The sequence below is a fragment of the Hippocampus comes genome, unplaced genomic scaffold (assembly GCF_001891065.2).
Source record: "Hippocampus comes isolate QL1 unplaced genomic scaffold, H_comes_QL1_v1.1 scaffold237, whole genome shotgun sequence".
In the NCBI taxonomy this organism is placed as follows: Eukaryota; Metazoa; Chordata; class Actinopteri; order Syngnathiformes; family Syngnathidae; genus Hippocampus; species Hippocampus comes.
Genome location: NW_017806159.1, coordinates 2,095,596 through 2,118,422, shown reverse-complemented (window position 1 = coordinate 2,118,422; position 22,827 = coordinate 2,095,596). Strand labels below are relative to the sequence as shown.

The following is a 22,827-nucleotide window of genomic DNA, read 5'->3' as shown; positions in this document are numbered from 1 at the left end:
TCGTTGACTGAAATGCTCTCATACACAGGACTGAATTTGTTTTCACTCGCATGTGGACGTACTTTAGTATGGTGTGTGAAAGGATTTCAGTTGTGTGTTTGACAGCATGTCAGAACGGGGCATCTAAAATCTTCAGTTGCTTGTATGTGGTCAATGAGTGGGGGAAAAATCCGTTTTGTGTATGAGAATATTTCAGTCTTGTTTCAGTAGGAAGCGTAAAAGGTTATCTTAAATTGCACTCCTAAAACTGCCTTTGGTCAAAAGTAAACTAAAGTGGATGCTGGGTCATTTGTACTCAGCGCATTGGTTTGAGGATTTGACCCAGCACATTGGGTCAAGATTGTGATCTAACAAGGGGTAAAAAGTATTCATACTGACAAGTTAAAGCTACAAAGAAAAGGATTACCAGGCATGCTATCAGTAGTAGTAAAATCAATGCTAATTTGATCACCAACGTTTTCGAAGAAGAAGAAGCAACGTTCCCCTATAAGGCGTCACCAGAGCAAGTCTGAAAGGGATTTGAACAATTTAGCCACCACCACCAGCCACCCCTTTTTAAGAATTAACGTCACTTTGATTTCAACGGAGCACACAACAAAACTGTCAGAAAATGGTGATCAGCTTGAACAGCTTCAGCTCTTTAGCCCACCCAAATCCAATCTTCAATCCAGTCTGCTGGGTCAAAAACAACCCAACCATGGATAAAAGGATAACCAAACCTGCTCAAAACTCATCAAGTGGATTTGGAAAACAAACTAGGAGTGTGTGTGTGTGTGTGTGTGTGTGTGTGTGTGTGTGTGTGTGTGTGTGTGTGTGTGTGTGTGTGTGTGTGCGTGCGCATATTTGGCATGTGTGGGCTCCCAAATCGTCATTAACCGCGGTTAACTTCTTTTTACACTTGGATAATAGTCAACAATATTAAAATGGCATACTTAAGGCATACCCTGCGCAACTCCTAAAGGGTTTATGACGACCGCTCCGGTAACAGATGATTAGAATTCTAATTGATCTCAATGGGAACTGTTAATCCCGGGGTGGCGACACGAGACACCTCCCCGCTCGTGCAGCTCCGCGCAGGATCTCCACCTCCCTGTCTGTCACTCACATTTCATCTCGTCTCGCTCGGAGAGACCAACCTTTGCGGCGTCTCCAATCATATGCCTGAGAATCTGTTTCCAGGGTAACCAGGCCACCAAATACTCTCCATCCAGCCTCTCACTGACTGGAGGACCCTTTGTTTACAGTGTGTATGGGCTGTGGCGGTGAAACAGGTGCTCCGCGCACACACGCGCACGCACTCACGGATTCTTGTGCAAAATCTGGCAAAGTATGTCTGAAAACGTGCAAAAATAGTCAAAACACTAGAATGCACGATTCTAAAATAGATACATCTTTGTTACATAACATTTTACAGAATACTGTACCATGTCGTGTGCGCGTTAGATTGGAACCCAACGCACGTCTGCCACTTGTACGCGTGCGCGTAAAAAAAAAAAAAAAAAAAAAACTCCAAAGGAGAGAAAGGCGTTCCTCAGTCATTCTTCCACTGTCAGTGCTTCCCCCAACGTGCCTCCCGCTTCTCCGAGGGAGTAAAATGTTTTGTTTTGTTTTTTAGTTTTCAGTCCCCTCCTCAATCATCCTCTTCTTCTCCGCAACCCTTTTTGTCCATCCTTTTTTTTTTTTTTTTTGAAGAGTTGTCTGCAACTAAAGTATGCGGTGGAATGCGCCGCGCGAGAGCTTGGCCATGCGGGAGGAGAGCGCTTTTTGGGTGAGCACTGACAGATGGAAGAAGTGAAAAAGAAGACATCGCCCGGAATGCGTCCCTCCTTGCTGATGATTTGGGGAGCTTTACTCTTCAACTTCAGGTAGGCGGCTGTGTGGATTGACGCAAGTCTAACGCACTTGTAGACTTTTTTTTTTCTACCCGAGGTCTGACAACGATTTCAGTTCAATTTCAACACAAAGCGCGACGTGGTGCGCCACGTCAATTTCCTATTAACACGCGCAAAGAAACCACACCGCGCGTAATGCGTTTTAACGCACGGTCCCACCCACCTGACACGCGCCGTGTTTTTGATCGCCGCCGTGTTTTCTAGGCTCGTGGACGCAAAGGAGCACGACCCCCGGTCATCGTCCAACATGTCTCCGTCCGACTTCCTGGACTCGCTCATGGGTCGAACGTCAGGCTACGACGCGCGAATACGACCCAATTTTAAAGGTTTGTGTTCACCTTCGGACTCACTTCATGTAATTAATTCAACACCACTAAGAAACAAGTAAGAATCTCTTGTAATCGATCGTTAATTGATTGATTGATTGTTAACCGGAGATAGACACGAGACTTGTGATTCAGTTGTGGACACTCACGCTGGCCACTTCATTACGTACACTTAGGCAATGCAACGCGAAATAAGTCCTCACATGCTCAAGTTTCATTGACGCTGTCAGATATAAATTATTGACACTGAATCTTGATCAATATGGTTGTGTAGTTTGCAGTGGTGAGCTGACGACTTTGTAAGTGACAGTTAAGGAAACAAAAATATCTAAAAAAACAAAACAAAACTGTAATGTAACCGTATGAAAAGTTCAAATGCAAAAGCAGACATCTCAATTGTAAAATAAGTTATACCTGTATAGAAATAGTCTTTCCAAGAGGCCTTAGATGTCATTTCATCACAAAACCAGACAGCTCCAATTTTTTCACATAACTAAAAATACTTCAATATAAGTATGCTTTGTGGATATACAGTACATTAATAACAGGTGAGTTACGAGAACTACAGCCCCTTGAACTAACCCTTAACTAAAATAAATCTTTAATCCTAGTCCCTGGGCCAAATCACGTTGGTTGCCGACAGTCATATCTTCTTCGTTGCTGCAGCCCTCAAGTTGCTGTCAACCTGCGTGATTGCCAACAACATCGAAAGGCTTCTTTGGAGAACATATACACCTTTACTTAGTTGCATCAGAGGATACAAATCCAACCACAATAATAACAGTGACAGTGTCAAAGAAAATTCAGTATTATCGTGTTTCTAAATTCTAATACGAGTACCCTAATGAAGTGGCTATAACTTCTCACCCTAACGCTGCATGTTTTTCCCCCCAAACATCCCACCATCATGTGCACAAATGCAAAAAAGTAAAAAATAAAAAATGCAAAAACAAATGAAAGGAGATGTGTAAATACCAGAGTCCGCAGGGAGGTGTTGATGAATGCTCGCTACAGGCAGGATGGGGGGTGTCACCCTGACAGGTCCAAATGATGGATGGTGCCCCCATGGCAAGGCTGCAGGCTTTCCGTCTTGTGGTGCTGAGATGCTGCGGAGACACAAACAGCAGCTGTCATTGGAAACATAAGGAGGGTCCCGGCTCGCAACCAGACGTGTCTGGTGGGCAGGGATAAGTCCAGATGTTTTTTTGGGAGGGTCTTCCTCTAGTTTTTAATTGGAGTCAAATGGAGCATCAAGAGATTGAGTATACAGGAAGGTGTGTGCGTGTTTTTTTTTTCTTTCAACTATCATCTGTCACTATAAAGGTGTACCATGACCATCTTTAAAAAAGGGTGAAAGGACCGTGGGGGGAGGGGGGTTGACATTATGACAGTTAATTTATAGGATTATTTACATAAAGTTAATACATTTGAAATATTAGGGCTTTTTTTCATTTAAAAATAGGACTTTTTCTTCTCACACCATCTAAATGTTCTCGATTTTTTTCAATGTTATTTTATAAATTATTATTATTTTTTGCTTAGTGCTGCAAGCCAAATTTGAATTTTGAGCTGCAGGTATGGCACCACTTGGCGGAAGTGGGAAGGGGAGCGGTGGTGGTCCAAAGTCATCCATGCACTTCAAATCTGAACAAACAGCCAAATACAAAATGAAAACAACACTTGCAAGAAGCTACAGTTGGCCACAACTCACACTCAGAGAATCACTAGGCCACACCCCTTAAAGGCAGATATACAACACTACAACTCTTGAGATGTACAATAATTACACTTGAGATCTATAGTGCTGCGAAATAGTATTTGCCCATTTTTTTGTGTGTGCTTAATAAATTCAATTAGCATTTCGAAACTGCATTTTTTTATTTCCTTGGGTTGTCTCTGTGTGATATTAACATTCGTTTGAGTAACTGAAACCTTTGTGTGTGATAAATATGCAAAGAAATCAGAAAGGGGCAAATACTTTTTTGACAACACTGTATATTTTTTTACAACTCTCTCTTGAAAAAAGTCACTACTCTGGTGGAATAATTCTTCACAAAAAAAATACAACTATTCATACTTTTTTTTCATCTAGAGTGTGGCTCTGACTCTATTTTCATAAAATATTTGCCGATGAATCAAAAACACACCTTTTCCATATGAAGCAATTTCCACTCGGTGCTTGTCACACCTTGACAAGTGTGTTGCATTGCTGAAGGATGACCTAGATTTCCTTTTGCTGACATTGTTGTGAGCTGCTTTTATTTTCCTGCTCGCCCCGTTAAGTCTTAGTCAGCTGACAACAAAGCGAGGCAAATATTAATACAGAGTCTGATGCAATATTGATGGGAAACGTGCGGGGAAAAGGGCAGCGGCAAAGGCTGACAACCTCACTTTGCGCCTGTCGGAAGTTTTGCTGGGACCTGAAATGGCAAACGCTTGCATGCCTGGCTCGGAGATTTTTACTTCAGTGCTCATAAGAGCCATGTTGGAAAATGATCTGATTGAGGCGGGAGGAGACTGGAAGGAAAGCGTTTTGGTGCTCAGACAAGAGTGAGGGGAAAGTCATGTCAAACGGACTTCATTTGGGAGTTATGAAAGAAATTAGGACATTCAGAGCCTTTGCATTTTTTATGAGCACTTTTGCACATTAAAATATGTCCATCAAAGCATGTACGCTCCCTGGCCAAAACATTAGGTACACCAGTGCACAATCTAATGAGATCCACTATTAGAGCTGTTTTGATTGGGCTTGATTGTGATTGGTTTGGTTTATTGTAACAAACCGACTACTTCACGAGCACTCTAAATTCGATTTCATTCTTTTGATTGGTGGAACGTATGAAAAAAGAACTGAGATGTGGGATACACTGTGATCATCTTCCACGCCCAAAATTCCCCTGCAGAGGGAAAATAAATGTCTTTCAATTCTCTCAGAGAAGAAGAGTGTTAACAACTCTGCCAAATTTGGAAGTTTGAAAAAAAAAATCACCAAGCATATAAAATGAGTCATAAAAGTGTGAAAAATCAAGCGTTTGTCTCCGCTCTCAAATGCTATGGTGGTGTCTCATGGATGTGTAAAACCATCCCCCACTGAATAATGGATGCATACAGCCTACGCATCCCTATATGTTTTAGCTGCGAAAATCTATTTGAATATATACGGTTTCTATATATTTAAGTCTTCATTGGCTGAAATATATCCCAACATCATCGCAGGGCTTTAGCATGCCACAACAACAAGTAGCTCTGAAGCAGCCGCACCAGCGCAAAGCCCCTGTCAAGATGCTGGCTGCCAAGTCAGACCTAAAAATAAATAAATACATAAATAAAGGCCTTCCTTGCTATGGCTGAAAAGGCTACTTTTTCTGTGTTCGGCGCACGCACTGACAGCTGACAATGAGGCGCTCTAAGATGGGAAAGCTAGCAACCTAACTGCATGTCACAATTGATCCAGATAACCGTGATGCGAACGAAGATGCTCAAGTTCTTAGCTCATGCCAGACTTCACATTATGTTACTGGACGTTATCTTATTTGCCTTTATGTTAGCATAAGGCTAACCTCCGAAACCAAAACATTTATGTAAAATAAAATTGATATACTTATTATTAGACAGATTGATTCATTGCTTGTGTTTGTTAAAAAAAAATACTTGTGATATATAATAATCACATATTTAAATCAAAATCGCAATATTTAGGAAAGACAATTCAATTATTTTTCATAATCGCTCAGCCCCACTAAATATTTCTCAGCAATAAAATTTCAACATTTATAATGTGGGTAAATGAGAAACAAATCTTTGTATTGACTTTACAGGGTCTTTCTGTCAAAAGTGGTTGGGAGTGGTCGGACTGCATTGGTTGGTGTCCCTAATGACGTGTCCAGGAGGTTATAAACAAGCACGCTCATCCTTCATTGCCACTACCGAATCAATGTGTTTAAGGCGTGTCATTGTCATTCCATTCCACAGGTGCCCCCGTAAACGTTACATGCAATATTTTTATCAACAGCTTCGGCTCGGTCACGGAGACAACCATGGTGAGTTCTCCGGCATTGCGTCTGCTCTACTGTGCACAAGTGTGAGTGAATGTGTTATCTGTCCCTCAACCTGCAGGTCCGCCCGTTAACGTTACCTGCAACATATTTATCAACAGCTTCGGTTCTATAGCTGAAACTACCATGGTGAGTTGAGGGGTCGAAAACACTGAGTGAATTCTTCATCATTTTTAAAAAATATATATTTTTTTATCATCCTTTCACAAAATACAATAATTGAGCGGTGCCTTGAGATACAAGTCTAATTTGTTCTGTGGCCACCCGTCTAACTCAAACCACGCGAATCTTTTGTCATCTTTCCGCATTCAGAATTTGTGTTTGCGCCATGGCCACTCGGGGGCAGTATAAAACAGATGAGACTCATAACTGACTCAATACGCCTATTTTATGCAATATCAATAATTTTAGGCTAAAGGATAAAGAATATATGCCAGTAAGTACATTGTCTTTCGACATGTGTTGCTCAACCGTTTGTGTTTGAATATCCATTGCCTAAAGGGTTATAATTATGCAACACAGATGCTATTGGTTAGCCCATCTACGGCATTTTGCATTGTTGATTGTCTTAAGTGCACACGTAATTCTATTTGTTTAGGTTGGCAGTAAACATCAACTGTAAATGGGAATAAACTGTTTGAAGCCTTTTTTTGAAGAATAGCTTGCTCTCCGGCAAGCTGATGCTTGTTGGAAAGTCATTTGGGTTTTGTTATTAGCCAACGTAGAATATTTCAAATTTTTACTGACAACTCAACGGAAAAAAAAAATGTCAGAATAACGGATTGGATCTCAAAAAAAACCTTGAAGTTGAGTCACTGGTATCTCAAGGTGCTTATACTTCCTCTCTCTCCAAATGACAAAAAAAAAAATTGATCACGATAGATGTGTGGAAATATCAGCAGTTAATTCAAGGATTAACGTGCATGTTTTATTTTTTTTCTTTGGCTTTTTTTGCAAAACTTGATTCAAAAAGCTATTCAGTCATCACAAGAAATAGGAGCAGACCACAAACAATCGTGGTTCCCTGAGCAAGAAATTTCTCTTTGCTTTTTCTTCTTTCTTTCTTTTTACAACACTCACAAGAGATGTCAGCGAATCATTAAAAAAAACACAACAACACAGTTCAGCAAGCTCCAGCCCGGCCGTGGCAAAAGTGAGGATAGTGGCACACAAAATGGACGGCTATGTTACTAAATGACAAGAACTGATGTTTCTATTTGCATCATTTTCTCAGAGAAAATTACGGTTCGACTTTCCTTTTTTTTTTTCCAATTAAAAAGAGTCTGTTGGCGGATCATGCAGCGAATATAAATGACACATTTTGCTTTCAGCTACCATGATTCCCCTCTTTTTTTTCTCATTAATCTAAAATAATAATTCATTCAGTAAACCCCAGCTGCTAAATCTCCACCAGTCCAGCCAATAACGGCGGGTGGCGGCTTGAGCTTCCAAAAGCGCTGATATGCTAAAATATTCCGCGCTGCAAAGGGGAACAAAATACCCACCAAAAAAAAAAAAAAAAAAAAAGCGGTGAGGCCGCACGGCAGTACTCCACCAAAAGCTTCATAATGGCCGTTAATCACCACTTAGATCGTGAATGGAGGATGTTAATTTTGGCACGGGCTGGCAATTACTCGGATTACGACACGGGCGCGAACGCTCGCGAGGCGCCAACACGCTGATGAAATGTCAAACAACATAAGAGCATGTCATTGCGCCGACACATGCTTCCCATTGCTCCGAGCTTTGCTCCTCTCCACGCGCCGTATCTAATAAACACATCATTTGCTTTCTATTATGGCTCCTACATGATCGCGCTTAATGAGAAAAGTTGGCGCAAATTGGAAGGCTCCCAACTTTTATTAAAAGCCAACATATTAAAATATTTGACAGGGACAACTGGATGATGTGGATTCATTTTCACCCCTGGTTCATTTACAGTGTATCACGTGTTGTTCTTTCATTTTTGGGTTGCAACATTTTGGATCGGTGTTGTGAGCATGCGAGATTGTTTTTCTGTCTTCAAGTCACTTGATCTCAACAAATCGTTGTAGTCTCCCGCGAAGCGACAGGTGACAACAAGATTATTCGTTTTGTCCCAGCAAGACCGATTTTGAATGACATGAAACACAAATTGGCTGGGTTCAGAAATCAGCCAGTACGTGCTCGTTTCCATTCATCTTCCAGGTTGTAGCCCAAAACGGTGTTTCCCAACATTTGAGCCAATGTACATATTAATTGTTAGAAAAAGCTCACGGCACACCACCAAAATGTCACCAAAAGCATATTGGCACTAAAATAATGATTATTTTGTCTCCCAAGTTTACTTCCTATGAAATCTGGACCTGTTGAGTTGAAAATAAACTATAATTGTGTTGTATGGATGGTAACAAACGGATGCACAGGTTAATTGTCCCTTTTGCCATTTAGCGGAAGAGCATTTCATTGTCACTATATGTCGCTGTCATAGATGACAGGTGAGCAAAAATCAAACCCTTTTTGTACTCAAGAAATAATAATTTTCAGAGCAATTCCGTGAAATTGGATAACTTTCCACATTTCAGGGTTAGCAAGAAAGCTAATGATTCCAAAATTTATCTTACCCAAATTGAAATCAAACATCAGCTCAGAAAAGTTCGACTATTTGCCGTTTGAACTGTTCTTTACATTATCATGCATCATTTCTCGAGGTCAGACCAAGAGCGCAACATATTTGCAAGAGTACATGGAGTTTTGGAGTTCCTTTCCTGCAGTTGCGGCGTACCACAAGTTATCGGAAATGCACTGTAGTCCGTCAATAATCTGCGGTAACAGTTAGCAAAGTGTTAATTTTCGTCTATATATGTAAGAAAAAAAAATTGTCGTTCAACAATTGAAAAACAATAAGAAAGGTATTCCTACACTAGTGCGCCTTTGGTAATCACAAAACCACGGACGCCCGTCGTCATGAACCGAGGACCTCTGTATACGCGATAGCAAATGTGGTTGAATGATTGTAGGTTGATTATCCTATAGAAAGGTAGCTGCAGTACGACTTTCTCGATGCGCTATGAGGCACTCGATTCAGTTATGTTAGCTGTAAATCACTGCAAGCCATTTTTCTTCTTCTGTGTCAAACCAAGACCACGAGAGATTATAAAAGAGATGAGATATATCAATAAAACGAACTGTTCATATCTATACGGAGTTTGACCTCGCTAGCTGAGGTTAAATGTCAGATTGATAAGCACACGGAGCAGCGTTGCACTGCACGGAATTGAACTTTTTAGTCGTGATTCCCGCTGCGGCAAAACAATGAGACTATTGATTTTTGAAGGACCCGTGATCCCAGACGGCAGGAGCAGTTTGAATTTGATCCGATCAAAAGCTGCGCGTTGTTGTTTTCTCCGCTCTGCTGGGCAGAGTTGAAACTGAACTTTAAACCTTCAGGCAAATGATGTCGATAAACAGTGCAAGGAAAGGAATGGAGGTTGAAGGATGTACGACATAACATGGCGGTGGAAGCTAATATCAAATGTCAGATGAAATTACTTTTTTCTACAGGGCGCAGGGAATGCTGATCTTGAAAACATTTAACTGTAACTATTACTTTTCATGTCAAGGCAAGAACCCCATCGATTTCTTTCAGATCGCAAGGGTAGAGGTGTGGTGTCAGAACTGAAATTAATTTTTAAATTGCAACCAAAAAAAAAAAAAAAGAGAGAGAACCTTATGGATTGTCACGGATCTAAAGGCGCATGCTACTTTCTCTACTAAGTAAGCGTGAAACATTCGTGCCGTACTGGCTCCGTGTCAAAGCACCAGTTGCTCCTTCAAGCACTTCATTGGCCTACTAATCATTTCAAATTGATCATTCAAATTGAAGGGGTATTGCATTTTCAGCCAAACAAAAATCCTATTGGTTACAAAGTATGTCTGATATGAGATATTGAAGGTGATTCGGGGTAGACCAGTAGGTCCATTTTGCTTTTTGAAGTGATTCAGGCTGCCGTTGGTCAAGACAAATTGATCGCCTGAAATATAAATTCAAACAAGGAACCTATTGATTTGGGATGATATCCTCGCCAAAGTCAAATCAGTCAGACTGACAAATTGCAATGTCTATCCTGGGCCAATTTTCCTCACCAGTGATCACTTCTCGGGGACTACTGTTGTCTGTGATATTACCCAGCAATGTTTTTTATTGCAATTTCCCAAAACACTTAAAATAAAAAAAATTAAAAAAAGAGAGAGAAGCTATTGTATGAAAAAAACAATGCAGATGACTGACTTTGTATCACCAGCGTGCGCCCTCTCCCATAAGCCCAATAGCTGCACCACAAAAATATGCAAAGCCGCTTGTCATGTCTGCAGGATTACAGAGTGAATATCTTCCTGCGGCAGAAGTGGAATGACCCCCGGCTGGCGTACAGCAAATACCCAGACTCCTCCCTGGACCTGGACCCGTCCATGTTGGACTCCATTTGGAAACCCGACCTCTTCTTTGCCAACGAGAAGGGCGCCAACTTCCACGACGTAACCACGGACAACAAGCTTCTGAGGATCTTTAAGAACGGCAACGTCCTCTACAGTATCAGGTGAAAGACGACAAAGAAATAATGTTGCAGTTCAGTCGCGTCGGGTCGCATCGTTCGGCGCGCTGCCGGCCTTTGGTCGCACTTTTCAGGCTGGCGCTTGCAATGATAAGTGACTGGTTAAAATGTGTTCTGCCTTTCACTGTGGTGCATTATTAATAGGTACCATGAAAAAAGGGAGACACAAATGCTCAGTGATTTTATTTAATTTTATAAGTATTTACAGTTAGTAGGAGTGTAACCTACGCAAGTGGTTGGTATCCTTCCTTTCTTGCATAAAAGTAAAAGTAGTTTTACTTACATGGTTGGCAAAATTATTAGTCTAATTTGTACAACATGAATATTAGTTCATTTCTTTTTCTTCAACATCGAAGGTTGAATAGAGTCACTTTAAATGAGATTTGATTCCATTGCAATTGTCCGCTTTGACATTCCGTAATTCACTGCATGTAGATTTGAGAAAAAAAAAACAACTTTTGATGGAATTGGTACATGGTAATCTCTGAGAGGTTTGTTAGGGACTGAAAGATTTTTTAAAAATAATAAAATGGAACGTCATGCCCAGTTTGCATGGATCCGTGGACTCCAAAAGAATTCCAGGCCGAACTGGGGACTTTAATTAAGGCCAAATAGTAAGTATGAAAATATTTCATTCCATTTCTGTATCACGTCAAACAGCAGCCCAATTCAATCTTCTCGACACAGAACTGAAAGCGTTTCAGTCTATTACGGAGGCTGCTCGGGGCTGAGTGGCGCTCGGGTGGAGAGGCGGAGCGGGTCCACGCCAGAGATGAAAGCTGGTTAGCCTCCATCACTGTTCGCGGGCAGGGAAAGATGGCAGGGGGGCCCAGTGGGTATCCGAATGCATCGGCGAGACAATAAGTTGCAGTAATGAAAGTGTGATTGGAAGCCGCTGGAGTGAATCGTTGCTGGTGTCTCCCGGTGGAGAGAACCCAAGTATCACTGCGCCACGCTTTACCTCAATGGCGATGCCCGCTTTCTATTATTTGTCTCTATTCATTTGCTTTCTCGTGGTCGTTCTAGGTTGACTCTCATCCTGTCCTGCCCGATGGATCTGAAGAACTTCCCTATGGATGTCCAGACGTGTACGATGCAACTGGAGAGTTGTAAGTATCCACTTTGGTTTGCCACCTATAGCGTCACATCTACCGTAGACTTTTGATTTTGGTCTCCCCGTAGTCGGCTACACCATGAACGACCTGATCTTCGAGTGGCTGGAGAACGGCGCCGTGCAGGTGTCAGACGGTCTGACTCTGCCTCAGTTCATCATGAGGGAGGAGAAGGAGCTGGGCTACTGTACTAAGCACTACAATACGGGTAAGCGGATGCCGCACGTTGCTGTATATGAACCACAGCGACGTGGTATCAGAAACCGGGCTCGCGATCTTTTCTCGACAGGCAAGTTTACTTGCATCGAGGTGAAATTCCATCTGGAGCGTCAGATGGGCTACTACCTGATCCAGATGTACATCCCCTCCCTCCTCATTGTCATCCTCTCGTGGGTGTCCTTTTGGATCAACATGGACGCCGCCCCTGCTCGAGTGGCGCTTGGTATTACCACCGTGCTCACCATGACCACTCAAAGCTCGGGCTCGAGAGCTTCGCTTCCAAAAGTAAGAGCATCATCACTTGTGGTGGCAAGTCGTTATATTCCTCAATTAAACTTGCAGAAGCGCCAAGAGGTGTCCTTGTAGGAGGAAACCGACAAAATGCGGCAGCATACAAGGTTTTCGGACTAACGCGGTACCTGCTGTCAAACGCAGAGTGGACAAGAATACCTTTGGTTAATGAACCACATGCTGCTTCACCATGTCGAGTCATTATCTGATCACATGCAATCGTCTGTTTTTGCTTTACTTTTTTTTCGCAGTTCCCAACTTTTTATTTTATTTTATTTTTTTAATAGGTAGACTTCCTCTCTTACAAAATGAAAGCATACTCGTCTTTTGGGAAAGTCTGCAGGTGTGAAGATTTAAAAAAAAAAAAAAAAAGACACTCTTGAAGTCTAACACCTGCCAGTGGATGCGTGATGCCTCCTAATGGTGCTTCCAAACACGCTGTCGGCCTTCGCCGATAGGGGAAAACTCCTTTCTCCAGATCTGATTGGGAACCTCTCCAGGATGTAATAAGTTCTCCAAAGGCTCACGCTCCACTTCCTCACCAAGTTGGATGAAAGTTGAAATGTTTTCATCTACTCTACGGAGTCCTTTTGCCTTCAATCAGAATCAGAATGATCTTGATTGGCCAAGTATGTAGAACACAGAGAAAGAATTTATCTCCGGTAGTATAGGCTACACTAGTATCGCAATAACAAGCAACTACGATTAACCAAGACATGACATCTAAGTATGGAAAGACTTTCCGTAATATAAGGGTACCGCCGTGCAGTCGTACCACCGAGTGACAATGTGCAGAGTCATCGAGCAGAGATCAGTGGTGCAATACAATATACAGTCAAACCTCGGTTTTCGTCCATAATCCGTTCCAGAAGGCTGTTCGAAAACCGAAACCACGCTCTTTTTTAAAAAAAAAATGTTTATTGAACACGTCTGCTCACAATGGAAAGCGACACGAAGAAGCGTCACTTCCTCGTCTACCCGAGGAAGCGTCACTGGGGTGATAAATGACATCAGTGGTGCTTTTCATCACGTATTAAAGCGGTCACAATTGTTAACGGTCATAAATGATAGATTTTGAAAAAAAAAAAAAGAAGGACTTTAGCAATTTTAGGATTAAAAAAAAATGTTTTCCAGTACGAATGGGATGTAATGTTACGGCCCCGGTAAAGCGGTTTTGCTCTAATGAGGCTTTTGGGCCGGCATTGCAGTTATCTTCAGTCTTAGCCAGCTCGAATTGAGCACAAGAACAGAGTTTCCATCCCAAGCGCACAACGCAAGTTACTTTCGAAATAAAAGGGAAGCTAATGAGAAAGTCATGTTAATCGCCAGCGCACTGGCAGTCACCTGTGCAGTTTCTATCAACTGCCTCTCGACGAACTCTTCCCTTTGTACTTTTTCAAGCAAAGTGTGAGGCGCGCGGTGCTGAGAGATCAGTGTTTTTCCAATTTGACTGAAGACGGGGCTTTTAAAGGCAGCATTCTGCCGGGGGACTCGTGCATATCTCGCTTCTAAACGCGCCTGGAAATTGTTCAATGTTGCTCGCAGTAAATGCATGAGGGAGGCACACATTGAGGATCCATGAAGTGATTAGTCTGTGTTTGTACGAGCGGGGGACAGCTCATCAAACACGTCGACGGTCTCGAACATGAAAGACACGTGGCGGTGATAAATATTTCAAATGAGGCCTTGGAGAGGCGCCACTCGTGAAAGCAGGAAGTCGGCGCGCTAGAGTGGTCTCATAAAGCTGAGTTGCGGCGTTCCGCGTGCTAAATCGGCGAGGTGACGCTGACGTACAGCTTTCATCTTCCTCGCGACGAGGACGAGGCGGTATCAACATCCAGCGATTGTTCGTGGCTGAGGCGGTTATTATCATCCCCAGCGCGTTTATTGTCACACAAACATCAATGCCGCACGAACCGCTTCTCTAGTTAGGTGTGCATAAGCAGAGAAACGTAGAGTATGATCCGATGTGATTCATTTAGAAAAATCATGGCAGGTAAGACTTCTTTTCATGCCAAAGCGCAATCGATTCGCTGGCCGGCCGGAGAATCTGGAATTCAAAAATGTTTCTCGCTGCCCGCAGGTTTCCTACGTGAAAGCCATTGACATCTGGATGGCGGTGTGCCTGCTCTTTGTATTTGCGGCATTGCTCGAATATGCCGGGGTTAATTTCGTCTCCAGGCAACAGAAAGAGTTCCTCCGCTTGAGGCGAAGACAAAGGAAGAATCACAAGGTAGACTCTCAACCTCGCTTGTTTACTGAAGTTTGTGCAGGCACATTGGAGCGATGAAGATAAGAAACGCATTGTCAACAGTGAGATTGCTTAACAACATTTGGATTTCTATTCTGTTTACCGTTGGTGTTTGGGGATTTAAGCCGATGGGAAAAGTAAATTGACAACAATGTGTCTCAACCAGTCCTGCATATTCTTATAATTTCATTAAATTATTCTCAAATTATTTTACGCATCTTTGAAGTAGCTTTCTGGCCATTTTAAGCTGGCTCCTATCATTACTAGCATATCCTGTACATGCAAAGATGTTGAAATGATATTGATTGAAGTGATCAATTGAAACCTGTTTCAAATTTGGTCCATTGAGTCGAATTGATTGAACGTTCGCATTTTAGGCAAGACGGGGAGTGTACAACTTAATTTCGTCTCGAGTAGTTTGCTGTTGAAAGAAGGAGAAGGACAACATGATGTCAGGCGCGGCAGTCTTCTGGCAAGCATTCGGTTGAAAGCCCCGTTTGGGAATGGAAACATATGGAGAACTCCCATTACATGAAAAATATTTTGAAATGAATAAGAAATGATCAGTTTTAAACAAAAGTATTTATCTTTTGATCTGAAACTCAAATGTCTTTGCAATTCCGTTGTTTTGCATCTCAACTTGCTCTAACCTCCCTCTTTTAGTAGTTTATGCCACCCGAGGTTTAATGTGTCCACGTTTTTTTTTTTGTTGTTGTTTGTTTTTTTCAGGATGAAGACATGCGTGACGGACGCTTTAATTTCGCTGGCTACAATATGAACCAGTGTCTGCCAAGCAAGGACGGCTCAGCTGTTAAGAATGCTGCTCCGGCCGCAAACCCTCAGCCGTCTGGCCCCAAAGACACTGACAACATGAAGAAGAAGTTTGTGGACCGAGCCAAGAGGATCGACACCATCTCTCGAGCCGCCTTCCCTCTGGCCTTCCTCATCTTCAACGTCTTTTACTGGATCACCTATAAGATCATCAGGCACGAGGACATCGACAAAAAGTAACGACTGCGCTCTTCTGCTTGTTTCTCAGACTTAAGATTATTGAGGAGCGCTGCCAAGTTCTTTCAGGGATAAAAAGTCTCATGTTCGTGAACCTTACGGGAATGTTCAGGTTGTACGGCTGCAAATACTGAATTAGGGAAAACTTGGGGGGGTGGGCAGGTGGGGGGACTCAAGGTTTAGTAGCATTCCGGTTACGGTGGACCAAATCTTTTTCTAACCCTTCTTTGCCTTGAGGTCTGTACAACTAAGATACAATTTGTAACTGTGCGGTAACTTCGTTTGAAACTCTGAGACTTTTCCAGGTTGCCACGGGAGGAACTTCTTATCGAAAGGGATTTGTTTTGTATCCTACGACTGTCACAACACTTCCTTTAAAGACAATATACTGTAAAGAGAAAGTTGTATTATATAAGAGACGCAAAAGCACATGCGGCCATGTTATATTATGGATATGCGTTTGTAATAATTCAAGGATCTCCCGATTAAAAGGGGTCTTACCAGGTTAAAATATATACCGTATTGGCCCGAAGATAAGACGGCCCTGATTATAAGACGACCCCCTCTTTTTCAAGACTCAAGTTTGAAAAAAGACTTTTTGAACACCAAATTAATTTTTATACAGAAAATAATTACAGTACATCTGAAACAAATGATTATAACAATATATTTGAGAAAAAAAACATCTTGAAGTTTACACCATAACTTCTCCTTAGCTGCCGGTTAACCTGGCCGATCTTTGACCCACTTTTCTCCAGATTGTCGCTACGTTTCTCCATTTTCTGTTATCTCTTCTATTATTTTCTTCTCTTTTCTTTCTTACCGCTATTTTTTATTTTTCTTCTTCATGCTACCGCTATTTTTATTTTTATTCTTTGTGACAGGGGTTCGCTTTGGCCTGGGGAGTCAAGTTCAGCATTCGCTTCAATGATATCTGGCGCCATCTAGCGTCGTGAATGGGTATAATGTCTAGACCCCGAATATAAGACGACCCCCACTTTTTCAGTCTTATTTCAATGCAAAATACACCGTCTTATATTCGGGCCAATACGGTATATGTCTTGAATTCCTTTGGATCTTCACTTCCGGAGGTAGGCTTTGGCTACAAAAATAGTGTGACATCATCATCAAGAGAATACAAAAAAAAAGTATTCAAAAAGGATGGGGGACAACCAACATTTCTTTGAGATATGATGTGACTTCCTATTTTACAATCAACAGACTGGAAAGTAGCACCAACCTTTAGGTACCGCACCACCGCAACCTGTCAAAAATGGTCGGCTTACTGATTTCTGACAATGAAAAAGAAAAGTGGAGAGAGAGGGGAAAAAAAGGGATCTTTAATGCTTGGTGATCATGGGATTTTTGTCCTTTCCCTTTTTTTTTTTTTTGCAAGCTTGTGAGTGTTTGGAAAGACATTATTTCACAATACAGGTTGTCATAAAAGTCACGATAACACGATGTCTTTCTATTGTGGTTATTCGGACAGACGTGGGGCCATTAGCATGCGTGAGCTTAGACTTTGCAGTTTTTGTAAGCATTGCTTTCTCTTGCCCATGGCTCACCAGCAAGATGTTTTTTTAACCAACCCCTGCAAACACACATTACCTCGCTTTGCGCAAAAACCTGCTCTGGAGTTTACATTGGTAAGCCCTCCGAACAGATTCTGTTTTGACAAACTTGCCACGCATAGCGTAAAAGAAATGCGTTGGAGCTGAGTGACAGCCGTAAAGTTTCCCAAAATGGTGTCGAATTACAATCGGGGACAGCCAAACCTCTGGTTACAAAAAGTGCGACACCTAAACTTGTCAAATGCTGACGGTCTCGCTAAGCCAATACGAAAAAAGGAAGTGCATCGTGACTTTTGGGACGCACTGACTAAAGCAGGGCTTTCCAAATTTGGACCCTATTATTATTTTATATTTAATTATTTTTATTGTGCCCTCGACAATGAGTATAAAATACTCATCCGCTGATCACTAAGAAGGCACACAATTTCTTTTTGACCGATGTGTACATGTCATCATTTTTGTAAGTTTGGGTCCCAGGAAGGAACCAAGTTTCTACTTTGAATCTTGAACTGAAAAACTTTCGGGAACTCTGACAAACTATTTTCCAGTTTCAAAAGACATTTTGGGTGTAACATAGTCCAAGTAAATCACCAGATATCTTTTTTTTTTCCAGGGTTTTTTTTGTAGCGTTAGTCCAATGAGCTATAACTGAAGGAAGGAAGGCTTGGTTATTTGAAAAATAAATGACCTTCCTGTATACTCGTCTCGCAACGGCCGTGTACCTTTTGACATGTCGGAGAGCTGCGGCAGTGGGCGGAAAGGACGACACTGAAACTGTCTAGCACGTATTCTATAGAACTGCTAATGGACCTGAGGAACTCTTTCTTTGAATGCTCCTATTGAAAATGTTTATTTATCAGGCTGAACGTCAATAAACAGAACTGCACCACATTTGCTTCATTTTTCTCTCGCCTCATGGAAGGTCAGCTCAACCATACGCATTTATGAAAGAAAAAAAAAAAGATACACTTTATATTGCTTTTCTGTCATATAAGATCTCAGCGGAAAATAACAGACAAATGCTGCTTTGGCCCGATGGCGGGTCAGATAAAACCTCTCATCTCACCGAGGTGATGACGCGAGCCATGGATGACTGCGTGGCCTGGGGTAGTGTGGATATTATCTGACGGTGGGTTTCCTCCAATGCATAATAATGGACCTTCACCATTGTGCTAGCTCAAGTATGATCGGAATGGAAAATCCCCCGCGTCTGGTTGCAAAAACAGCAGAATGCCCATTTGGTGTAAAAAAAAAGGCTCATAAATATGTTGCGATGTGCTTGGCCAAAAGCCGTGATTATACAGCATATACAACGCATAAGGAGACAGGTGAGTGCAGCTCTTTATAGGGGCAGATTAACTCCTTGGAACGACACGATTTTATGCAGCCCTGCATGAAGAGCAAATACGACAAAGTCTTGGAGCATAAATATGCAAGCCTGCGTGAGTCACCCGGCGCAAATGACAGGAATTGTACACTAATCAATAACATTAATCCTCATGTAGAAAACCAATCAATTCCAAGTTTACATAACAGCCCATTAATATTTTTTGAATTATGTAAAGCAAAGGGGCAGGGGGGGGTGGAGTCATTACGGCGTGTGACAGCGCCTGAAAGAAAAATTAGTTTCAGCTGCTAATTGCGTTGAGGATCGAAACAACTTTGGTGTACGGAGGGAGGGAGGGGGGGGGGGCGCTTTGTGAGCAACCTGAGGTGAGAAATGAGAGTTGCCATGGCAACAGCAACCAATCGAGAAGGCCAAGGAGAGATTGAGAGCAAATTGTTTGTCGCGCCTGTGCATTATTTAAGATGAACGCTATTGTGGCTCAACATGAAAAGTGCAGTGAATTAAAAATAAACAACCGTGGGAAAATTAGGACGGTACAACCAGTTGAATATGGGGGGGTTCCCACGAGTTTTGCAGCCCCCAGAACTTTTCTCAGTGCCCCATTTCCTTGTGCGCCCATAACACTAACAAGCTACTATTGTGAAAAAGAGGCTTGGCTGCCACGACTTTGATCATCTCTTCTACTCTTACAAAGTTTGTCAGAAAGGTTCCAGAACGCGTTGTCACAAAAGAACTATTTCTAGTCCTAACTGCAAGGTTTCCCCTATGAAGAAATTCCCCTGGAGTCAAATGCACTATCCCAGCCTTTTCGACAACACCTTCATAACCTTCCAGGAAGGATTCTTTTAGGATCCTCCATTGTCATTTCATCTCATCATCTTTTAACATTGCAGACATGTTGAGCATCTCAATCCATATGGTTCTAAATAACAGTCATGATTTGATCTTTTACCATCACTACTGCAAGAAAGATACACCGCGGACAAAAGGTTCGGGATCTTCGGCTTTCAAATTCAATTCCAGGCTGAACTTAAAAAATGCACGACCCATTTTGAAAATGGGACACTGTTTAGCGTTGTGCATGTAAGGAATATAATGCTACTATTATTAGAACATCAGTCTGGGTACAGGAGGCCATGCATTTGACCCATTATTCATTTTTAATATCTTTGTGCGCCGATGCACATATTGGTTTCATGGTACAGATACAAGGGTCTTGAGTTGGAGTTTTTGTGTAGTTGTGGTTTACAGTAGAACTTCACTGCGTCATATAGAGAGCCGTTGCTAATATTTTGGTTCATTCATCGAACGAGTAGCAAATTATTCTTTCTAGGAATGGCAATTCCCCAGTCTGCTTATTCTGTTCAAGGTTGGAATAGGCTGGAGCCTAAATCTGGGCAAAATGCACACATGGACTGGATTGACTTAACAGAAAATTAGCTGTTAATTAATCATTACATTTTATCGTAATTTTCTGAATGAAACAGAAAAATCTTGAATGTTCGGAACTCCTGTTTCCGTGCCAGTCACAACCCGTTCTACTTCTTTAGGTCACCAACTCCCAGTAGTTGAAAATCAAAGTAGAGCGCACTCCATTTTGCAATTCCAATTTCTGCTGGCCATGACAAATCAATTCAACGCAATTGATTGTTATTATGCCTATCGTAGTTTCTTTTTAGGAGATGGACGCTGAGTTAAGGGACATGTTTTTGTCACTTTGTCACATTTTGAGAAAAAGTTTGACGTCCAAAATAATTCATACCCTTCCTCAATGCATGCATATTCAATGTTCCAAACATAAAGTTGATTGCAATGGTCTTGATAATCCAGCAAATGTACCAAAAAAATAAAATAAAATAAAATCATGACTATGCGCCCACAAATAAAATGTATTATTATTATTATTATTGTTATCTAATATAATTTCTAAGTAATGTGCTTCTTTTTTTCTCGGCTATGATATTCTTTTAATGTGCCATCATTTTCAAAATCATTCTGTTAAGTGATAAAAAATAGTGAGGCATGATGCTTGGGTAGAGAAAATACAGACATATACAGTATTTGTATGAGTCCCCTTTGGTCAGTTTATGATAGACTTCTGGTCCGGTCAATCTGAAGACATCTTGTGCAATTTCACAGCAGCATCGTACATGAAACTGCATCGTGTCACCAGAAAGAAAACGATTGAACCGTGAGGTGGAAGAACCAGTAAAAGCTTTCCCTTGTGCAATTCCGCCACCCTCCCACCGTCATTTCTCACTTTGGGGTGAAACTAGAGAGCATCAACAAATAGTGTGAGGACACAAAGTCTGGAGGATTAAAACGAGCAGCGTGCAGCAGATTGCAGCGATGGCACCTCGGAGGTGATCAAGTGGAAATATGCTCAAGCGGAGACAGGATGTGATAATAAAATGGAATCAAGTCAGCATCAGTTTGCTCTTGGAGGCCAAATAATTTTTTTTTTCCCCAGCAGTAATAGCATTATTTCATCTGAGTCTCCATGAGAGCTGCTAAATCCCCATCAAGTTGGGCATCAGTCAGCTTTTGAATAAACTCGCGATACCTTCTCACATCCACACGTGGGTTTAAATTCCGCATACTCCTCTCCGCATCCCGTTGCCAGGCGAGTCGACACCTCTGGAGCCCTTCCGGAGTGCCCGGTTCGGGGATCTCCTTGGACCCCGTCGCCCTCTCCTCACCTTCCTGCTCCCCACGCAGCAGAGGTGACACAAACTCCCGGAGTGACGCCACTTCCTTCTCCAAAGCCAAAGCCAGTACCTCAGATGACCCCTCTTCTCTTAGGCCGCGGATGGGCTGGATGGAGCAGGATGCTGGGAGGTAACCTAGCAGGACATCCAGATGCTGGAGCATCTGCAATTGGCTGGCAAAGAGCAACAGAGCCCATTATAAACCATTGATGGTGAACTCATATGAATACAATCCGCTCAGTTTGTATTTTATGTGGCCCAACAAACTTTGAAAACAAAATACAGTGATGAAGCTCTTGAGGTAAAAGTGACGATATGACTGACAGTGTTTCTCGATTTATAACTTGTCATTTCACTTATTTACAGATTTATTCTTGAAACCTGGCCCCTCCTGCCATAAAAGTCCAGTTGTGACTTGACTGACAAGTTTCACTTGTTCCGCGACCAAGCTAGTAGCTCAATACGATTCGCATCTCAAATCAGTTTTCGCCACTGATATGAATAGAAATACCATTCGGCCATTGCAGCATCCCCCCCGCAAATTTTGGTAATGTCCATTTTTTTCTTAAGAAAACATTTATTTTATCATACTGTAAAATATATATTTAGAATAAAAAAAGAATTAAACAGTTTGGGGTGGACCGGTGGTCCAGTGGTTAGCGCGTTGACCTCACAGTGCAGAGGTTCAATTCCAGCTCCGGCCTCCCTGTGTGGAGTTTGCATGTTCTCCCGGGCCTGCGTGGGTTTTCTCCGGGTATTCCGGTTTCCTCCCACATTCCAAAAACATGCATGACAGGCTGACTGAACACTCAAAATTGTCCCTAGGTCTGAGTGTGATCGCGGGTGGTTGTTCGTCTCTGTGTGCCCTGCGATTGGCTGGCAACCGGTTCAGGGTGTCCCCCGCCTACTGCCCGAAGACAGCTGGGATAGGCTCCAGCACCCCCCGCGACCCTTGTGAGGATAAACCAGATCGGAAAATGAATGAATGAATGAACAAACAGTTTGTGGATCATGATTAGTTCACTGAGCAGCGCCGTCTGGTGCGCACACGTTGGCTACCAGGATACCATGCAGAAATCATGCACATAAAGAAGACGGTCACAACTGCTCAGTGAGCTGCAGTAATGATGCAGAGGATGAAAAATAGAGTTTCCTCACTTTTCATGGGTGATACCCCGCATTAAGTGAATTTCCATGAAATACCGGTTGATGTTTATTTCTGTTTTTTGGGGGGATGGTGACCCCTGAGCTTGATGGATAGATGGATGATAGTTACTTTACTGCCCACCCCCTCCATCTATTTTCAAAAACAGTTATTTCGTCACTTTTTTTCCCTATTTCTTTTACAAAACGATCAAACAGGTAGACCACGCAAACGTTCCAAAGTACTTTTCCTCGATTCATATAAACAAACTCCTTGCCAGCCAGAGTGCTCTGCTTTTGGCACCACAAAT

The 22,827-nt window shown here is 42.2% G+C and overlaps 2 protein-coding genes across 12 annotated transcripts in view; one reads left to right on the top strand and one right to left on the bottom strand.

Annotated features, from left to right (window-relative positions):
• fancb (FA complementation group B) overlaps window positions 1-22,827 on the bottom strand; it is a 59,673-nt gene that overhangs the window by 31,597 nt on the left and 5,249 nt on the right. Inside the window, exons 8-10 of one of the 3 annotated variants that reach the window (XM_019895363.1) lie at window positions 21,444-21,546; window positions 21,229-21,368; window positions 2,415-3,324 (exon numbers count right to left, since the gene is read on the bottom strand). In XM_019895363.1, the coding sequence (XP_019750922.1) occupies window positions 3,087-3,324; window positions 21,229-21,368; window positions 21,444-21,546 (481 nt within the window). In that variant the 3' untranslated portion in view covers window positions 2,415-3,086. Of the gene's footprint in view, window positions 1-2,414; window positions 3,325-21,228; window positions 21,547-22,827 lie in introns of those variants that run through there. The other 2 variants (XM_019895364.1, XM_019895362.1) reach the window with 2 other exon arrangements.
• glra2 (glycine receptor, alpha 2) lies at window positions 1,224-16,257 on the top strand. Of its 9 annotated transcripts, none has more exons than XM_019895373.1 (9): window positions 1,224-1,865; window positions 2,097-2,218; window positions 6,191-6,258; window positions 10,657-10,850; window positions 11,892-11,974; window positions 12,048-12,185; window positions 12,267-12,481; window positions 14,571-14,720; window positions 15,468-16,257. In XM_019895373.1, exons 1-9 carry the CDS (start codon window positions 1,783-1,785, stop codon window positions 15,747-15,749), a joined length of 1,335 nt encoding a protein of 444 aa, XP_019750932.1. In that variant the 5' UTR covers window positions 1,224-1,782; the 3' UTR covers window positions 15,750-16,257. The 9 variants fall into 9 exon arrangements, with proteins under 9 accessions (XP_019750932.1, XP_019750930.1, XP_019750931.1 ...); XM_019895371.1 differs by having other exon boundaries at window positions 10,627-10,850; XM_019895372.1 differs by lacking the exon at window positions 6,191-6,258 and adding an exon at window positions 6,335-6,402 and having other exon boundaries at window positions 1,226-1,865.